The sequence below is a fragment of the Oncorhynchus mykiss genome, chromosome 12 (genome assembly GCF_013265735.2).
Source record: "Oncorhynchus mykiss isolate Arlee chromosome 12, USDA_OmykA_1.1, whole genome shotgun sequence".
NCBI lineage: Eukaryota > Metazoa > Chordata > Actinopteri > Salmoniformes > Salmonidae > Oncorhynchus > Oncorhynchus mykiss.
In genome coordinates this window covers 43,886,970-43,908,511 of record NC_048576.1, presented here as the reverse complement: position 1 = coordinate 43,908,511, position 21,542 = coordinate 43,886,970, and the positions used below count along the sequence as shown (strand labels likewise).

General features: G+C 41.0%; 1 protein-coding gene across 1 annotated transcript; it reads right to left on the bottom strand.

Moving 5' to 3' along the window:
- Nucleotides 1-4,064: 4,064 nt before the first annotated feature.
- On the bottom strand, nucleotides 4,065-21,258 carry ift46 (intraflagellar transport 46 homolog (Chlamydomonas)). Its single transcript, NM_001165237.1, is given in 12 exon segments — nucleotides 4,065-4,434; nucleotides 4,698-4,783; nucleotides 4,952-5,012; nucleotides 7,197-7,263; nucleotides 7,606-7,724; nucleotides 7,879-8,007; nucleotides 8,253-8,346; nucleotides 10,230-10,304; nucleotides 16,254-16,387; nucleotides 20,423-20,496; nucleotides 20,743-20,839; nucleotides 21,214-21,258. Coding segments are annotated over 12 exon segments (1,053 nt in total). The 5' UTR covers nucleotides 21,238-21,258; the 3' UTR covers nucleotides 4,065-4,341.
- Nucleotides 21,259-21,542: the final 284 nt, after the last annotated feature.

Genomic DNA, 21,542 nt, shown 5'->3' with positions numbered 1-21,542 from the left:
TGTAAAGAAAGATCAGGGTCAAGAGTAACGCCGAGGTCCTTCACAGTTTTATTTGAGATGAGAGTGCAACCATCAATATTAATTGTCATATCTAACAGAAGATCTCTATGCTTCTTGTGACCTAGAACTAGCATCTCTGTTTTTCCTGAGTTTAAAAGTTTAAAAAAATTCTACATCCACTTCCTTGTCTGAAACACAGGGTAGGCAATTTTCCATCGAAATGTACAGCTGTGTATCGTCTGCATAGCAGTGAAAGTTAACATTATGCTTCCGAATGACATTACCAAGAGGTCAAATATATAGTGAAAACAATAGTGGTCCGAAAACAGAACCTTGAGGAACATAGAAACGTACAATTGATTTGTCAGAGGACAAACCATCCAGAGACAAACTGATATCTTTCCGACAGATAAGATCTAAATCAGGCCAGAACTTGTCCATGTAGACCAATTAGGGTTTCAATCTCTCCAAAATAATGTGGTGATCGATAGTGTCAAAAGCAGCACTAAGGTCTAGGCGCACGAGGACAGATGTAGAGCCATGGTCTGACACCATTAAAAGGTCATTTGCCAACTTCACGAGTGCAGTCTCAGTGCTATGATGGGGTCTAAAACCAAACTGAAGCGTTTCATATACATTGTTTGTATTTTGGAAGGCGGTGACAAGTCTTATTTGAGTACAGTCGTCTCAAATAAAACTGTGAAGGACCTCGGCGTTACTCTGGACCCTGATCTCTCTTTTGAAGAACATATCAAGACTATTTCAAGGACAGCTTTTTTTCTATCTACGTAACATTGCAAAAATCCGAAACTTTCTGTCCAAAAATGTTGCAGAAAAATTAATCCATGCTTTTGTCAGTTCTAGGTTAGACTACTGCAATGCTCTACTTTCCGGCTACCCGGATAAAGCACTAAATAAACTTCAGTTAGTGCTAAATACGGCTGCTAGAATCCTGACTAGAACCACATTTTTATCATATTACTCCAGTGCTAGCCTCCCTACACTGGCTTCCTGTCAAAGCAAGGGCTGATTTCAAGGTTTTACTGCTAACCTACAAAGCATTACATGGGCTTGCTCCTACCTATCTCTCTGATTTGGTCCTGCTGTACATACCTACACGTACGCACGTACGCTACGGTCACAAGATGCAGGCCTCCTAATTGTCCCATGAATTTCTAAGCAAACAGCTGGAGGCAGGGCTTTCTCCTATAGAGCTCCATTTTTATGGAACGGTCTGCCTACCCATGTCAGAGACGCAAACTCGGTCTCAACCTTTAAGTCTTTACTGAAGACTCATCTCTTCAGTGAGTCATATGATTGAGTGTAGTCTGGCCCAGGAGTGTGAAGGTGAACAGAAAGGCTCTGGAGCAACGAACCGCCCTTGCTGTCTCTGCCTGGCCGGTTCCCCTCTTTCCACTGGGATTCTCTGCCTCTAACCCTATTTCAGGGGCTGAGTCACTGGTCACTGGGGCTCTCTCATACCGTCCCTGGGAGGGGTGCGTCACCTGAGTAGGTTGAGTCACTGATGTGATCATCCTGTCTGGGTTGGCGCCTCCCCTTGGGTTGTGCTGTGGCGGAGATCTTTGTGGGCTATACTCAGCCTTGTCTCAGGATGGTAAGTTGGTGGTTGAAGATATCCCTCTAGTGGTGTGGGGGCTGTGCTTTGGCAAAGTGGGTGGGGTTATATCCTTCCTGTTTGGCCCTGTCCGGGGTGTCCTCGGATGGGGCCACAGTGTCTCCTGACCCCTTCTGTCTCAGCCTCCAGTATTTATGCTGCAGTAGTTTATGGGGGCTAGGGTCAGTTTGTTATATCTGGAGTACTTCTCCTGTCCTATTCGGTGTCCTGTGTGAATTTAAGTGTGCTCTCTCTAATTCTCTCTTTCTTTCTCTCTGTCGGAGGACCTGAGCCCTAGGACCATGCCTCAGGACTACCTGATATGATGACTCCTTGCTGTCCCCAGTCCACCTGGCCGTGCTGCTGCTCCAGTTTCAACTGTTCTGCCTTATTATTGGACCATGCTGGTCATTTATGAACATTTGAACATCTTGGCCATGTTCTGTTATAATCTCCACCCGGCACAGCCAGAAGAGGACTGGCCACCCCACATAGCCTGGTTCCTCTCTAGGTTTCTTCCTAGGTTTTGGCCTTTCTAGGGAGTTTTTCCTAGACACCGTGCTTCTACACCTGCATTGCTTGCTGTTTGGGGTTTTAGGCTGGGTTTCTGTACAGCACTTTGAGATATCAGCTGATGTACGAAGGGCTATATAAATACATTTGATTTTGATTTGAACAGCCTTTTCTACATTTTTTTGAGAGGAATTGGAGATTCGATATTGGCCAATATTTTTGTATTTTCCAAGAGAGGCTTTATTCCTGCGACTTTTAGTGAGTTTGGTACACATCTGGTGGATAGGGAGCCGTTTATTATGTTCAACATAGGAGGGCCAAGCACAGGAAGCAGCTCTTTCAGTAGTTTAGTTGGAATATGGTCCAGTATGCAGCTTGAAGGTTTAGAGGCCATGATTATTTTCATGAATGTGTCAAGAGATATAGGATGATCGGAAAATTGAGCAGCAGTGAGGGCTCTTCGGTATTGCACAGTACTGTCTTTTCAAGCTAGTCGGAAGACTTCCAGTTTGGTATGGCACCATTTCCATTCCAATTATCTGGAAGCTTGCTTCAGGGCTTGGGTATTATCTGTGTACCAGGGAGCTAGTTTCTTATGACAAATTTTTTCTTTTTTTTAGCAGTGCAACTGCATCTAGGGTATTACGCAAGGTTACATTTAGTTCCTCAGGTGGTTAACCAAATTTTGTACTCTGACGTCCTTGGGTAGGTGGAGGGAGTCTGGAAGAGCATTTAGGAATCTTGGGTTAGTACGAGAATTTATAGCACGACTTTTGATGATTCTTGGTTGGGGTCTAAGCAGATTATTTGTTTGCGATTGCAAACATAATAAAGTCACAACTGGCCTCATGGTGAAAATTCTTTGTGGTTTCCTGCCACCTGTGTCTTTGTAGTGACTGGGTGTATTTACAGTATATACACCATCAAAAGTGTAATTAATAACTTCACCATGCTCAAAGGGATATTCAAGGTCTGCTTTTTTTTAACCAATAGGTGCCCTTCTTTTCAAGGTATTAGAAAACCTCCCTGGACTTTGTTGTTGAAACTGTTTTAAATATACTGCTTGACTGAGGGACCTTACAGATAATTGTATGTGTGTGGTACAGAGATAGGTAGTCATTTAAAAATAGTGTTCAACACTATTATTGTACACAGAGTGAATCCATGCAATTTATGGGACTTGAGTCCATTTTTACTCCTGAACATATTTAGGCTTGTCTATGCATTTTTTATTAATTTGTAAAAATTGTGAAAAAAATAATTACACTGACAGTATCGGGTATAGGTGAAGACTTACAGAAAACGTTTGACCTCTGTCATTGCCAACAAAGGGTATATAACAAAGTATTGAGATTAAGTATTTGGTCAATAACAAAAGTTTTTTTCCACCATAATTTTCAAATAAATTCATTAAAAATCCTACAATGTGATTTTCTGGATTTTTGTCTGTCATAGTTGAAGTGTACCTATGATGAACATTACAGGCCTCTCATCTTTTTAAATGGGAGAACTTGCACAATTGGTGGCTGACTAAATACTTTTTTGCCCCACTGTATGTGTGATTATAATACATGGGTTAAACTATTATGAGCTGGAACATTGGACTTATTGCTTATATTTTAAACTGGTTCTACAATCCTAAAGTAGCTAATTATAAACAAGTATACTCGTATGAAATACTGAGTATGGAAAATGAGTTAGGCCATGCTTATAAGGACACACATTTCAGTTGACCTTCACCTCTACATTTTAGAGTGAACAGTCCTTTACACTTTATTATTTGGAAATGTTGAGATTTTCCACCAATGGACATACTTTTAACTTCAGGACTACTTGCTGGAATGTTTCTTTCTAAGAGGAATGTAGAGTAGTGAGTGAAACTACTATAAACATATACTATTCACAGATAATGAAAACATAATAAACACAGGTTCTACCATGTAAACATATTCATTAATTTAATAATAGGAAGTACTTAATGAAACTTAACACACCAAAGACTACTTGAAATATAAAAAAATGCAATTTCTTCCACATAACAGTAAGTCTATCCTAGAAAAGCACTTTGTATAAAGTTAAGTGTATAAATATTTACAAACATTTATATACATCTATGCATCCTTCTGTCCTCCTTTCCACAAAGTACAGTAATCACAGATGGTGGACAATGAAGGCAACATGTCCTTGACTCAACAGGAGTCAGTTGTCTGTCCTCAGTCAAAGGCCAGTGTCTCTGGCTCTCCAGTGGTGGAGCGAGGAGCAGACAGAGTGTCTGACTTCTGACCCTCCGCTAAGGCTTTGAAATGCTGAAACAAGGAGATGTTTTTTAGTAAGGGAGGACTAAACATTATCATTGAAAAATAGGTAAATAAGTTACATTACTATGGACATTTCACCAAATTGCGCTATTTATAGTTTGTTTATGGTGTTGTTCTGCAAAATTGGCTTTATAACCATTTTGTCAGAATAAAACTATTGAAAGAACATGACAATCACAGCAAGGATGATGACAATGTCATCCCAATGGTCCCTGCCTAACTGAAAGTTAGGCGAGTAAATACTGTGGTACCTGTGAGTTTTTGAACTCAGAGTAAAGTGTGAACAGCACATGGAGTGAGTGAATCCGGCTCTTGTAGATGGGGATGTCGAGGATGCCTTTGAGAGTGGAAAAAACAAGGGTTGTATTCAGTAAGGCACAACAAAAAAACTGAAATTGGCATTTCATAGGAGTCCAGATTGTCCCACCCCATTTTATCCAAATGTGTTACACAAGCAGACAGACGTTGTTGAATGCATTGTGTGCAGAGAATTTGAAAAACTCACCACATATGACCTCAATGTACTCGGTCAGATCACAATTGATATCGGCCGTTGGTAGACTAACCTAGAAAAAGGCGAGAAAGGGTTGAGGTAGAGGAGAAAACAGAAAAAAGTTTTGACAATGGTTGGGCTTTTGCATTCTGTGCAAAGGGAAGGGAACACAGCAACTCATGAAGGACAGCAGACGTTGATAAGAAAGCTTTATTTTTAGACTGCTGCCCTATATACACATAGCCATTGAACGCTGGTGACAATAATAAAATGTTAACACTGATTTACCCACTTCATATTCATACTGTATTCTAGTCAACGCTCATCCTATATAGCTACTGCTGTACACACCTTTATTTTCATATACTGTCTATACACACCATCATATACACTGTACAAAACATTAGGAACACCTGCACTTTCCATGACATAGACTGACCAGGTGAATCCAGGTGGAAGCTATGATCCCTTATTGATGTCACTTGTTAAATCCACTTCAATCAGTGTAGATGAAGAGGAGGAGACAGGTTAAAGAAGGATATTTAAGTCGAGAGACACTTGAGGCATGGATTGTGTATGTGTGTTCAGAGGTTGAATGGATAAGAAAAAAGATTTAAGTGACTTTGAACGTGGTATGGTAGTAGGTGCCAGGGACACCGGTTTGAGTGTGTCAAGAACTGCAACGCTGCTGGGTTTTTCCATGCTTAACAGTTGCCCATGTTTTTAAGAATGGTCCACCTCCCAAAGGACATCCAGACAACTCTGGGAAGCATTGGAGTCAACATGGATCAGCATCCATGTGGAGCGCTTTAGACACCTTGCTGAGTCCATGGCTGTTCTGAGGTCAAAGGGGGGTGTAACTCAATATTAGGAAGGTTCCTAATGTTTTGTGCACTCAGTGTACATATATACTGAACAAAAATATAAACGCAACATGTAGTGTTGGTTTCATGAGACTAAATAAAATATCCCAGAAATGTTCCATACCTACAAAAAGCTTATTTCTCTCAAATGTTGTGCACCAATTTCTTTACATCTGTTAGTGAGCATTTCTCCTTTGCCAAGATAACCTATCCACCTGACAGGTGTGGCATATCAAGAAGCTAATTAAACAGCGTGATCATTACACAGGTGCACCTTGTGCTGGGGACAATAAATGGCCACTCTAAAATGTGCATTTTTGTCACACAACACAATGCCACAGATGTTTCGAGGGAGAGTGCAATTAGCATGCTGACTGCAGGAATGTCCACCAGAGCTGTTGCCAAATGATTAAATGTTAATTTCTCTACCATAATTCGCCAACAATTTGGCAGTACGTCCAACCGGCCTCACAACCACAGACCATGCCAGTCCAGGACCTGCACATCTGGCTTCTTTACCTGTGGGATCGTCTAAGACCAGCCACCCGAACAGCTGATGAAGCTGAGGAGTATTTCTGTCTGTAATAAAGCCCTTTTGTAGGGAAAAACTCATTCTGATTGGGTGAGCCTGGCACCCAAGTGGGTGGGACTATGCCACCCATGGCTGCCCCCCTGCCCAGTCACGTGAAATCCATATATTAGGGCTTACTGAATTTATTTCAATTGATTGATTTCCTTATATGAGCTGTAACTCAGTAAATTAGTTGAAATTGTTGCATGTTGGGTTTATATTTTTGTTCAATATACATACACACACATATATACATACATACAAACATATCTATATAGCAAGTCAGTTAAGAACAAATTCTTATTTACAATGACAGCCCACTGTTCCCTGGTAGGCCAACTGCCTTGTTCAGGGGCAGAACGATAGATTTTTACCTTGCCAGCTTGGGGATTCGATCCAGCAACCTTTCGGTTATTGGTCCAACGCTCTAACCACTAGACTACCTGCCACCCCTATATTCCGGACTCTGATGTTGCTTGTTCTGATTTCGTAATTTCCTTATTTTTATTTCTTGGATTTGTGTGTATTGTTTTGTATTGTTCGGTAATACTGCACTGTTGGCGCTAGAAGCATAAGCATTCCACTGCACCTGCGATAACATCTGCAAAATATGTGTACGCGACCAATAAAATAAAATCTGAGTATCCCAATGTGGGGTATGAAAATGAACCGTGTCCAATTAAGGCTGCAATTAGACAAGTCAACGCCAAACAGGAAATGACAGACAGGAAGTAGCTAGCTAGCAGGTCAAATTGCTTGCTGTTTAAAATATCCATTGTTCCATAGATAGATGAACAGATTCAGTTCAGGTTTGGTGACTAACCTTTCCCAGCAGCTCTTCAAATTCAGGTGGCCACTCCTGCATTAGAGTATCAATGTCTGGCATGGACCTGGAAAAATAGAATACACCCACTGTTTCATGCATATCAGTGGATACATTCCAAAGTCCATACTAGCACACCACATGCATACATTCCTTCCTTCTTAGTAGTATGCACATTTGGCACAGAGTTTGGCACAGAGCCAGTGTCTATTCACCTCACAGAAATCACAGAACTGACTTAGAATCAGATAATGGTCAGAGTCGGTGACAGTATCAGTACCAGTTCTAGCCAGTCCCAGATCTATTTGTGCTGCATAGCCAATTCTTATGGTCGTTGGCTATACAGCACAAACAGATCTGGGACCAGGCTAGGGCAGCACCAGTACTGTGAGGTAAAGTAAACATTTGCCTGGTGTAGTGGACGGTGGCTGGGGGTTTGGAGCGATGGAGCTCACTGATGCTCTCGATCCAATTCTCAATGGCTTTGGGGTTCTTCTCCGGGTTCTCCACACTTTTCACTTTCACCTCCTGTGCAGCGCAAGGAGAGAAGGGATCAATGAATTTGCAGTGTGTGTCTGTCTGTCTGAAAGCAGTACCCATAGTTATGTGCACAGTCTGATGTAAATTGTGCCTGACTGTGGGGGATTTATAAACCGCACTGTGATATACTTGTTGTACTTACAGCAATGTTGTGCTGCTTGCTGTTCTCAGAGAGCCACAGTGACAGAACAGTGGGGTCTGACTGCTTGGTGCAGGGCTCATCCAGGACCAAAAGCCCCAGGTTGTCTGCTTTGCCATCAGGACGTGGGACCTGAGGTTACAATGGAACAAAGTCAATGACAGTAGCCCAGCTCGGAGAACTTATTATTACATTCCACCTTCCTCCCCGCATCTTTTGATGTAACCACTGATCATTACATGACTGGATTAGAAAACAAAGTTTACACAAAATTGGACATTTCAACAATGTGATTCCATCAAGCAGGGAAGAAAAGAATTGGAACCATAAAATAAATGTGAAGCTAAGAGAAAATGTGTTTGCTTGGTAATGCTCACTTTAAGGAAGGCATCAATGTCTCCCACTGCTGGGATGAAGTCGGGTATAAAGGGTTTAAGCTTGTGGTCTAGTTCAATGGTCTGAGGAGTATACCTGCAGATTCACAAACAATGTTACTAAATATATATATATATATATATATATATATATATATATATATATATATATATATATATATATATATATATATATATATATATATATATATATATATACACACACACACACACACACACACATATACACACACACACACTGCTCAAAAAAATAAAGGGAACACTAAAATAACACATCCTAGATCTGAATGAATGAAATATTCTTATTAAATACTTTTTTCTTTACATAGTTGAATGTGCTGACAACAAAATCACACAAAAATTATCAATGGAAATAAAATTTATCAACCCATGGAGGTCTGGATTTGGAGTCACACTCAAAATTAAAGTGGAAAACCTCACTACTGGCTGATCCAACTTTGATGTACTGTCCTTAAAACAAGTCAAAATGAGGCTCAGTAGTGTGTGTGTGTGTGTGTGTGGCCTCCACGTGCCTGTATGACCTCCATACAACGCCTGGGCATGCTCCTGATGAGGTGGCGGATGGTCTCCTGAGGGATCTCCTCCCAGACCTGGACTAAAGCATCTGCCAACTCCTGGACAGTCTGTGGTGGGAGATGGTGGATGGAGCGAGACATGATGTCCCAGATGTGCTCAATTGGATTCAGGTCTGGGGAACGGGCGGGCCAGTCCACAGCAATGCCTTCCTCTTGCAGGAACTGCTGACACACTCCAGCCACATGAGGTCTAGCATTGTCTTGCATTAGGAGGAACCCAGGGCCAACCGCAACAGCATATGGTCTCACAAGGGGTCTGAGGATCTAATCTCGGTACCTAATGGCAGTCAGGCTACCTCTGGCAAGCACATGGAGGGCTGTGCGGGCCCCCAAAGAAATGCCACCCCACACCATGACTGTCCCACCGCCAAACCGGTCATGCTGGAGGATGTTGCAGGCAGCAGAACGTTCTCCATGGCGTCTTCAGACTCTGTCACGTCTGTCACATGTGCTCAGTGTGAACCTGCTTTCATCTGTGAAGAGCACAGGGTGCCAGTGGCGAATTTGCCAATCTTGGTGTTCTCTGGCAAATGCCAAACGTCCTGCACGGTGTTGGGCTGTAAGCACAACCCCCACCTGTGGACGTCGGGCCCTCATACCACCCTCATGGAGTCTGTTTCTGACCGTTTGAGCAGACACATGCACATTTGTGGCCTGCTGGAGGTCATTTTGCAGGGCTCTGGCAGTGCTCCTCCTGCTCCTCCTTGCACAAAGGCAGAGGTAGCGGTCCTGCTGCTGGGTTGTTGCCCTCCTACGGCCTCCTCCACGTCTCCTGATGTACTGGCCTGTCTCCTGGTAGCGCCGCCATGCTCTGGACACTACGCTGACAGACACAGCAAACCTTCTTGCCACAGCTCGCATTGATGTGCCATCCTGGATGAGCTGCACTACCTGAGCCACTTGTGTGGGTTGTAGACTCCGTCTCATGCTACCACTAGAGTGAAAGCACCGCCAGCATTCAAAAGTGACCAAAACATCAGCCAGGAAGCATAGGAACTGAAGTGGTCTGTGGTCACCACCTGCAGAACCACTCCTTTATTGGGGGTGTCTTGCTAATTGCCTATAATTTCCACCTGTTGTCTATTCCATTTGCACAACACAATGTGAAATTCATTGTCAATCAGTGTTGCTTCCTAAGTGGACAGTTTGATTTCACAGAAGTGTGATTGACTTGGAGTTACATTGTGTTGTTTAAGTGTTCCCTTTATTTTTTTGAGCAGTGTATAATAATTCAGCGGAATTGTGGCTTGGAGCAAGGGCTGGTTTTCAGCCTGTGTAGAAATGTCAATAAGTGGCATATTCAGCTTGGTCAGCTTTAAATAAACATACACAGCTCTGTAGCGGAGCTGCAGGCGCCACTCACCGGGTAATGTACTGAAACAGCTCTTTGATCTCTGCAGTGACAGGAAGGTGGTCGTAGTCTGCCGGGTCATATGCCCTGCAAAGAAAAGCATCAAATTTGGGATGTTTGTCTGTTTACAATTAAAATTAACTACAGTGCTGTGAAAAAGTACTTGTCCCTTTTCTGATTTTCTCTATTTTTTGCATATTTTTAAACTGAATGTTATCAGATCAACCAAAACCTAATATTAGATCAAGGGAACCTGAGTGAACAAATAACACAAAATGTTGATACTTATTTCAATTATTTAATTAACAACATTATTCAAAACCCAATGCCCCTGTGTGTAACTGTCACCTTTAGCTGCAATGAGCGCAACCAAATGCTTCCTGTAGTTGTTGATTGGTCTCTCACATCACTGTAGGAATTTTGCTTTAACTCAGCGGCAATAGTTGGTTTTCAAGAATTAACTGTCTGTTTCAGGTCCTACCACAGCATCTCAATCAGATTTAGGTCTGGACTTTGACTTAGGCAGTCGTAAACAATTTTTGTTGTTGTTGCTTTTCAGTCATTCTCATGTAGACTTGCTTGTGTGTTTTAGATTATTATCTTTCTGCATGACCCAGTTGTGCTTTAGCTCACAGACAGATGGCCTTTCATTCTCCTGTAGAATTCTCTGATACAGAGCAGAATTATGGTTCCTTCAATGATGGCAAGTTATCCAGGTCCTGAGGCAGCAAAACATACCCAAACCGTCACACTACCACCATCATGCTGAACAGTTGGTATGAGGTTCTTCCTGTGGAATGCAGTGTTTGGTGCCTTAGGACCTGGAGCACTTGCCATCATTGAAGGAACTATGGATACTGCCCTCTATTAGTACGTTTACATGCACACTAATAATTCGATATCAAATTGATTATGGCATTAAGCCGAATACGGCATTAGTCATGTAAACACCTTACTCTGCTTATCTTAAATCAGTGTACGGTCATAATCGAAGTAAGCATACGCCGATTAAAACAACAGGTTTTCTGAGCAATCGTTCAAATGATCAGGACATGTTAATGCCTTAAATTAGAATTACAGTGGTGTATTAGATCTGTGCATGTGCTAGCACTAGCAGCTCAAGCTTCCTTTTTTGCCGAAGTCAAAATTTGTTTTGGAAAAACTAAAAGTATGCATCTTAAAAATTGTTTTCCCATACAAACTTACAAATGTCCGAACTCAGAATCAAATAGGCATCACAACAATAACATGGTCGCTGTGGTGGAACGTTTATTTTGATTGACGATTTTCTGCAAGGTAGACTGATTTCAGATGTGTCCATGTAAACAGGCTTATTAGGGAAATCATTCTTCTTGCAAAGCATGTAAACGTTTTAAACAAACTATTATATGAAAATCGTATTATTGGGTGCATGTAACCGTCAGGCCATCCGTCCGTGAGCTGAAGTTGAAGCGCAGATGGTTCATGCAGCAAGACAATGATCCAAAACACAAACAAGTCTAGTGCGGACCCATCACACCTTTTTGCCCACATCAGAAGGTTTGAAACAAAGAATGGCTGCAACAAATGTAAAGTTTTCGAATGGCCTAGTCAAAACCAGACCTAAACCCAATTTAGGTGGCGGGACCTGAAACAAGCTGTTCATGCTCCAAAACCCACAAATGTCACTAAGTTAAAGCAGTTATGCATAGAAAAGTGGGATAGAATTCCTTCAAAGCGATGTGACACTGAAAAACAACTACAGGAAGCATTTGGTTGCTGTCATTGCAGATAAAAGGTGGCACAACCAGTTATTGAGTGTTAGGGGGCAATTCTTTTTTCAGATAGGGGCATTAGGTGTTGCATAACTTTGTTTATTAAATTAGTGAAATAAGTATGACAAATGATTTGATATTTATTCACTCTGTTTCCCTTGATCTAATTTTAGGTTTAGGTTGAAGAACTGATAACATTCAGTGTCAAAAATATACAAAAATAGAAAAAATCATTAAGGGGGCAGATACTTTTTCACAGCACAGTAAGTGTATATGGATGAAACAATCTTTCTGTGATAAATGTTGAACACAGGACTGAGGGAGTTTTTCAGGATAAAAAAATAATTCACAGAATGGAACAAAGCAATGGCAAAATCCTAGAGGAAAACCTGGTTCAGTCTGATTTTCAACAGACACTGAGATGAATTCACCTTTCAGCAGGACAATAACCTAAAACACAAGGCCAAATCTACAATGGAGTTTCTTACCAAGAAGACAGTGAATGTTCCTGAGTGGCCGAGTTACAGTTTTGACTTAAATCTAAGACCTGAAAATGGTTGTCTAACAATGATCGACAACCAATATGACAGAGCTTGAAGAACTTTGAAAATAATAAATGGGCAAATATTGCACAAACCAGGTGTCAAAAGCTCTTAAGAGACCTACCCAGAAAGACTCACAGCTGTAATCGCTGCCAAAGTTGCTTCTATAAAGTATTGACTCAGGGGTGTAAATACTTATACCAGTTATTGAGTGTTAGGGGGCAATTCTAGGGGGCAATGAGATCTGTATTCAATTTTCAATACATTTGCAACAATTTCTAAAAACATGTTCTCACTTTGTCATTATGCGGCATTGTGTGTAGATGGGTGAGAAAAACAAATCTATTTAATCCATTTTTAATTCAGGCTGTAACACAACAAAATGTGGAATAAGTCAAGGAGTATGAATACTTTCTGAAGGCACTGTAGCTGCATAAAGCATTTTGTGAAATTATCCTTCATTCAGATTTGTTCCTATTAGAAAATTTGACTTTTCCCTGCACCTGGCCTCAATAGAACTGCCTCTTATTCAAATTCTAAAACTGACCTGCACGTATAGCTCGGATCATCTTCTGTTGTCTTCTCCCTATCGAGATACTTAACCATCTCTGGCCCTGGCTGTCTGCTCACAAAATGTACATGGTTATTATTATGAGCATATAGGACCTTCATGTAACAACTCAAAGACCTCTCTCCTCACCTCCTTCTTAACCCGCATAGGAGGAGAAGATCCAAAGTCCCTCCAATCAGACCTTCTCCTCCAATGTGTTTTAAGATACTCAACTATCTCTGACTCTGGCTGCCTGCTCACAAAATGAACACAGTTATGATGAGCATATAAGACCTTCATTTGACAACTCAAAGATGTTCATGCCAAGTTTGAGGCCCTAAACCCTGGCATCAAAACATTTTGTGGGTCCGTCTACTTTGGATCCAATGAGCTGAGGATTTAAAACACTATTTGTGTCCAACTTACTAAGAGGTGATATGATGGTATAATGGTGTGTGTGAAAAAAATATATATATCGTTGATCAACATTTTAAGCTAAACATTCTGATCTGTCGCATGAGCATCATTGCTTTTAGAGCGTTTTCTGCATGCAGCCTAAAGGCCCAGGCTATTATATGAAATAGGCTATTTCATTCTCGCACAGAACAACAAACTTTTCTACTATGGGGTGAGGTAGATTGACATACATACTTTTCTACTATGGGGGATAGTAGATTGACATAGGCTAGTGATTTTACTGTTCGTTACTCGCCTTGATGGCCGAGGAAAAGTAAATGTGGACAGTTATTCTAACATAAACTTGAGTTTCAAGTTTGGGGAAGCTATTCTTACCATAAAAATGCACCTTTATAATAAACCATTCCATGCATCCTCGCATTTGCAGACTTTCTACTATAACTCAATCTCTGTTCGCAAAAAAGACTGTTCAATGCGGCACATAGTGGTGTAGAGTTGGCCTAGGCTATTTCACAGGAAAATGTGAGCCTTTCATAAACACATTTCATGCAATTCTACTACATTTTCTATGACTGGAGACATTAGCAGAATCTTTTTTTAATACGACAAAAATTCAGTGGTGGAAAAAGTACGCAATTGTCACACTTCAGTAAAAGTAAATATACATTAACAGAAAATGACTGAAGTGAAAGTCACCCAGTAAAATACTACTAGAGTAAAAGTCTAAAAGTATTTAGTTTTAAATATACTTAAGTATATTTTGAAATTACATTTACTTTTGATACTTAAGTATCAAAAGTAAAAGTATAAATAATTTCAAATGACTTCTATTTGGGAATCCAAAGCAGGACAATTTCCTTTGAATTAAAAAAAAAAATATATATATATATATATATAATATATATAATATATTATATAATAATATAATATATATATATATTATTATATATATTATATATATATATATTATATATATATATAAATATATATATATATATATATATATATATATAATATATAATATATAAATATATATATATTTTTTTTTAAATGTTGATTTACTGATAATCAAGGGCACACTCCAACATTTAAGACATCATTTACAAATTAAGGACATATTTAGTGAGTTCGCCAGATCAGAGGTAGTAGGGATGGCCAGGGATGTTCTCTTGATAAGTCTGTGAATTTAACTATTTTCATGTCCTGTTAAGCATTCAAAATGTAATGACTACTTTTGGGTGTCAGGGAAAATGTGTGGAGTAAAAAGTACATTATTTTCCTTAGGAATGTAGTGGAGTAAAAGTAAAAGTTACCCCAAAAAACTACTTAAGCAGTACTTTACTTTTACCCAAGTATTTTACACCACTGCAAAAATGACAAGGTAACCTACTCTGGGCCTACGTAAAGGGGAGAAACAAATACAATGACATCCATCTAACCTGGAGGAAGAATAATTATTGTCCAAAAACACACGAAAGTGGCACTGACCCAATGATAAAGACAGTGAATATCCACACTCACTGTGGATATGGCCGGTGTTCTCCGCTGGTGCCAATAAGATAGCCTTTCGCTCAATTATGTTGAGAATTGTCATAATTAAAAGACAGATTGAAGTCTTTTCATTGTCTTCCATTTAGGACTACAGCAATAGCCATTTTGCTTTCCAAACTGCTTATCTGCGATTTATTTATTTATTATTTATTTATTTTTAACTATTGCGATATGCCTGGCTGGGTCTCTGCTTTTCACTGATAGTTGAAACTAAACAATAATTTATTTGATATTTGCCACTCGCTCTGCACAAATTGCAGGCCCTTCCGACTGTAGGCTATGCGATTTAAAACAAACCACAGCTTTTTGGTGTAGTAACCCATTTTGAATGATTTTACTTATTTCAATATAGACATAATATAGAATAATTTTGCACGCCCAATTTTTCAGTTTTTGATTTGTTAAAAAAGTTTGAAATATCCAATAAATGTCGTTCCACTTCATGATTGTGTCCCACTTGTGGTTGATTCTTCACAAAAAAATACAGTTTTATATCTTTATGTTTGAAGCCTGAAATGTGGCAAAAGGTCGCAAAGTTCAAGGGGGCCGAATACTTTCGCAAGGCACTGTATATATATATATATGTATATAGTCTTCATTCATTACTACTTATATTTGTCTGTATTGGGTATATGTTGTGTAATTTGTTAGATATTACTGCACTGTTGGAGCTAGAAGCACAAGCATTTCTCTACACCCGCAATTACATCTGCTAATCACATGTATGTGACCAATACAATTTCATTGATCAGCTTCTTGATATGCCACACCTGTCATGTCAGGTGGATGGATTATCGTGGCAAAGGAGACATTTTCACTAACAGGGATGTAAACAAATCTGTAAACACAATTTGAGAGAAGTACGCTTTTTGTGCATATGGAAGATTTCAGGGATATTTTATTTCAGCTCATGAAACCAACACTTCACATGTTGCGTTTATATTTTTGCTCAGTATATATATTATTCGTCCGGTTCTATTTGTGATCATTTACCTTGCCTCGCTGGCTTGCTAGCTTATTAGGTAATCAATCCTCGATAACCATCTGATTACTTGTTTGCTGACTTGCATGAGCTGCATCTAAAGTCGAATGTGATCATACTCACTTCCATGTAAACAAACCAGATTCTGATTCGGAACTGCGCGCATAACTTTTCATGACGGGATCGGTATATGTGTCTATAACCTACTCAGTGTGTGCACTGAGATTTGACTGCACTCACCCTTCCGGGGCGGATCCCGGCTCACCCTCCTCTTCATCAGACTCCGTCTCATCTGAATCATCATCTTCCTCCTCCTCCTCTTCCTCATTCTCACTCAAGCCAGGCTGGCCGTTCCTTTGCTCCTTCTTTTTTGGCTGTCGTTGGTAGAACACAAAAGATCGTCATAAAATATCTATCTGAATATGTTGGAATAGATACCTCTAGCTAGCTAATATACTTGGTCTGTCACCACCAGTCCCAAGTTCATGATATATTTAAGCAGCAAGGATCGAGCGGGTGTAGTATATGGCCAATATATCACAGCTAAGGGCTGTTCTTATGTGCAACGCAGAGTACCTGGATACAATCCTTAGCCTTGGTATATTGGCCATATACCATCAACCCCAGAGGTGCCTTATTGCTATAATAAACTGGTTACCAACATAATTAGAACAGTAAAAAAAATGTTTTTGTCATACCTGTGTTATACGGTCTGATATACCACAGATTTCAGCCAATCAGCTTTCAGGGCTCGAACCACCCAGTTTATAACAATTCTTATACCATGGCATTGTTGAATACTCGTTTCTGATTGTCTTGAAGGGCATTCTAGCAAATGCATCATTGTCTCTCACTCACAGTATATAATCAGCATGGTAGAATTCAATGACTATAGTTCAGTCTTACATGTTCTACAGTACCGGTCAAAAGTTGACACACCAACTCTTTCCAGGGTTTTTCTTTATTTTTACTATTTTCTACATTGTAGAATAATAGTGAAGTAATCAAAACTATGAAATAACACTTGGAATTATTATGTAGTATCCAAAATAGTGTTAAACAAATCAAAACACATTTTATATTTGAGAATCTTCAAAGTAACCACCCTTTACCTTGATGACAGCTTGCACACTCTTGGCATTCTCTCAATCAACTTCATGAGGTAGCCACCTGGAATGCATTTCAAGTAACATGTATGCCTGTAAAAGGTCATTTGTGGAATTTCTTGCTTCTTAATGCGTTTGAGCCAATCAGGTGTGTTGTGAATCGTACTACACCGGCTCAGACGCTCGTTGGATGTGCCAGGGATTGCAAAATATTACAGACTCCAAACGAAAGCACAACCGAGAGCTGCACAGTGACACGAGCCTACCAGACGAGCTAAACTTCTTCTATGTTCACTTAGAGGCAAATAACACTGAAACAGGCATGAGAGCACCAGCTGTTCCGGAAGACTGTGTGATCACTCTCTCCGCAGCCAATGTGAGTAAGGCCTTTAAACAGGTCAACATTCACAAGGCTGCAGGACCAGATGGATTACCAGGATGTCTACTCTGAGCATGCGCTGACAAACTTACAAGTGTCTTCACTGACATGTTCAACCTCTCCTAATCCGTCTGGCCCCCGAGTCTGTAGACCACCATAGTCCCTGTGCCCAAGAACACTAAGATAACCTGCCTAAATGACTACAGACCCGTAACACTCAAATCTGTAGCCATGAAATGCTTTGAAAGGCTGGTCATGGCTCACATCAACATCATTATCCCAGAAACCCTAGGCACACTCCAATTTGCATACCGCACCAACAAATCCACAGATGATGCAATCTCTACTGAACTCCACACTGCCCTATCCCACTTGGACAAAAGGAACAGCTACGTGAGAATGCTATTCATTGACTACAGCTCAGCATTCAACACCATAGTGCCCTCAAAGCTCATCACTAAGCTAAGGACCCTGGGACTAAACACCTCCCTCTGCAACTGGATCCTAGACTTCCTGACGGGCCGCCCCACCAGGTGGTAAGGGGAGGTAACAACACATCGGCCATGCTGATCCTAAACACAGGGTCCCCTCAGGGGTGCGTGCTCAGTCCCCTCCTGTACTCCCAGTTCACTCATAACTGCACGGCCAGACACAACTCCAACACCATTATTATTTTTGCTGATGACAACAGTGGTAAGCCTGATCACCGACAACGATGAGACAGCCTATAGCGAGGAGGTTAGAGACCTGACCATGTGGTGCAAGGACAACAACCTCTCCCTCAATGTGTTCAAGACAAAGGAGATGATGTGAACAACAGGAAAAGGCAGACCGAGCACGCCCCATTCTCACCGACGGGGTTGTAGTGGAGCAGGTTAAGAGCTTCAAGTTCCTTGGCATCCACATCACCAACAAGCTATCAAGGTCCAAGAACATCAAGAGAGTCATAATGAGGGCATGACAAAACCTATTCCCCTTCAGGAGACTGAAAAGACTTGGCATGGGTCCTCAGATCCTCAAAAGGTTTTACAGCTGCACCATCAAGAGCATCCTGACTAGTTGCATCACTTCCTGGTATGGCAACTGCTTGGCCTCCGACCGCAAGGCACTACATAGGGTAGCGCGTACGGCCCAGTACATCACCGAGGTCAAGCTTCCTGCCATCCAGGACCTCTATACCAGGCAGTGTCAGAAGAAGGCCCTAAAAATTGTCAAAGACTCCAGCCACCCTAGTCATAGAGGTTTCTAAACAGCTTCTACCATAAGACTCATAAACAGCTAATCAAATGGCTACCCACACTATTTGCACCACCCGCTGCTACTCATATATTATCTATGCATAGCCACTTCAATAACCCTACCTGCATGGACATAATTACCTCAACACCAGTGCCCCTGCACCCTTACTCTGAACCGGTACCCCCTGTATATAGTCCCACTATTGTTATTTACAGCTGCTACTCAATTATTTGTTTTTATCTCTTACTTTTTAAAATGTATTTTGTTAAAACTGCATTGTTGGGCTTGTAAGTAAGCATTTCACTGTAAGGTCTACACCTGTTGTATTAAGCACATGTGCCTTGGTGGAAGAGTGGGCTAACATTTCACAGCAAGAACTGGCAAATCTGGTGCAGTCCATGAGGAGGAGATGCACTGCAGTACTTAATGCAGCTGGTGGCCACACCTGATGCTGACGGTTACTTTTGACCCCCCCCCCCCCCCCCCCCCCCCCCCCCCCCTTTGTTCAGGGACATATTATTCAATGTCTGTTAGTCACATGTCTGTGGAACATGTTCAGTTTACATCTCAGTTGTTGAATCTTTTTATGTTCATTCGTGTTAAGTTTGATGAAAATAAACGCAGTTGACAGTGAGAGGACGTTTATTTTTTTGCTGAGTTTACAATGTAGAAAATGAACGAATGAGTAGGTGTGTCCAAAATTTTGACTGGTACTGTATGTTTAAGCTGCCTTTGAAAGCAAAAGTCAAATTGAAAACATTGTTGAATTTGATTTTCATAATAGCAAGCTCACCGGGGGCACACCACCTGCCCTCCAGGATACCTACAGCACCCGATGTCACAGGAAGGCCAAAAAGATCATCAAGGACATCAACAAAGTATCCTTCACTCATACTGCCAAACATACCCTCATAAAACTGACCATCCTACCGATCCTCGACTTCGGCGATGTCATCTACAAAATACCCTCCAACACTCAACTCAACAAATTGGATGCAGTCTATCACAGTGCCATCCGTTTTGTCACCAAAGCCCCATATACTGCCCACCAGTGGGACCTGTACGCTCTCATTGGCTGGCCCTCGCTTCATACTCGTCGCTAAACCCACTGGCTCCAGGTCATCTACAAGTCTCTGCTAGGTAAAGCACCGCCTGTATATACTGTATTATATTCTACTGTATTTTAGTCAATGCCACTCCAACATTGCTTGTCCTAATATTTATATATTTCTTAATTACATTATTTTACTTTTAGATGTGTGTGTTGTTGTGGATTGTTAGATACTACTACACTGTTGGAACTAGGAAGACACGCATTTCGCTACACCCGCAATAACATATGCTAAATACGTGTATGTGACCAATAATATTTTATTTGATGGTTTGCTTAGCTAAACTAACACGTCTGTTTGTTTGGTTACCAGGGCAACTACTGTAGCTATCTAGTAAACTTGCTAGCTAATTCAGTGACTGTTGAACACATTTCGTGCAGCAAATGTGTTCAATTATAGCCATAGCATAAATGGGATAATCAACTCGGGGCTCTATGCGTTCTCCAGAATATAATGTTACTGCGTGGGAGGTCAGTTCCACTCTGCTTGCGCGTCATGGAACACACCTTCCACGTCATCCATTATTTTCCATAGAACGCGTAGCCCCTTGTTGATTGTCCCTTACATAATCACCTTTACATCGTCGTCAAATTCATCACTGCTGTTGTTCGCCATTTCATACAGCGGTCTGTTCTTTTTCCTTGAGACTTGTAAAGGGGAGAAAGTTGAGATGTTGTTAGCGATGAGGGGGTACAGTCGCAGCAGGGGTTGAACCAGCAGCAACCCTGTGCTTATGGTGAGAGTGCACTACCACCTGACTGTGCCATAATAAAAGGTCCAGATATATTGGTTGATGCCATAATGAACTCATATCGGGGTTAGGGTTGCTGTAGGGTCTAATAAATAGCATCACGCAATTTGCTTCTGAATTGCATGAATTACACTTTTAGTACCTGGTCTTCGTGGAGTCGGCGTGTACACACTAGCGATTTCCTCGTAGTCGTTCACCTCCAGGCTCTCGTCATAGGGCTGGTTAGTTAAGAGCTTAGTCTGAAGATGCGACAAATCACTTAATGACTTGACAACATGCAAACTATCCGAATGTAACATTACTGTTAAGGAATGTAGTAGGCTACATGCAAAATAGCTGGGCACGTTGGGTAGTTGGATAGCTAGCTAGCCAGTTAGCTAATGTAAATTGTGGCTTGAGTTGTTGGCAGTACTTGTTGACAAGGCCACAGGAATTACATTTAAATAAACCCTGTTAGCTAGCCAACTTTAGCTAGCTAGCGTTGCCATAAAAGTTGGATACATGAGCAAAACTAGCATAAAAGGAGAAATGCATGAAATACCAATTCTGTACAGAATGTAGTGTGAACAATTATTTCTGGAATTTGTGAAAGATAATCAGAGTTTTTGGTTACCTTCTGTTTCTCTGCTCTATCCATGAAAACCAGTATACCGTCACCAAGGGATACCAAGTCTCGCGATGCCACCCTTTGTTGGCTCTCTTGGAGAGAGGTTAGAAATGGGAAATGGTACCACAAATTGTATACAAATCTTAGCAGTACCACAGGAGGTTGGTGGCTCGTGGTAATGGCTGGAGCAGTATGAGTGGAATGGTATCAAACACATAGATCCATGTGTTTGATGCTATTCCATACTCTCCATTCTAGCTATTATGAGCCGTCCTCCCCTCAGCAGCCTCCACTGAGATGTACCATACATTGGTTAATAAAACAAACGGTCACAC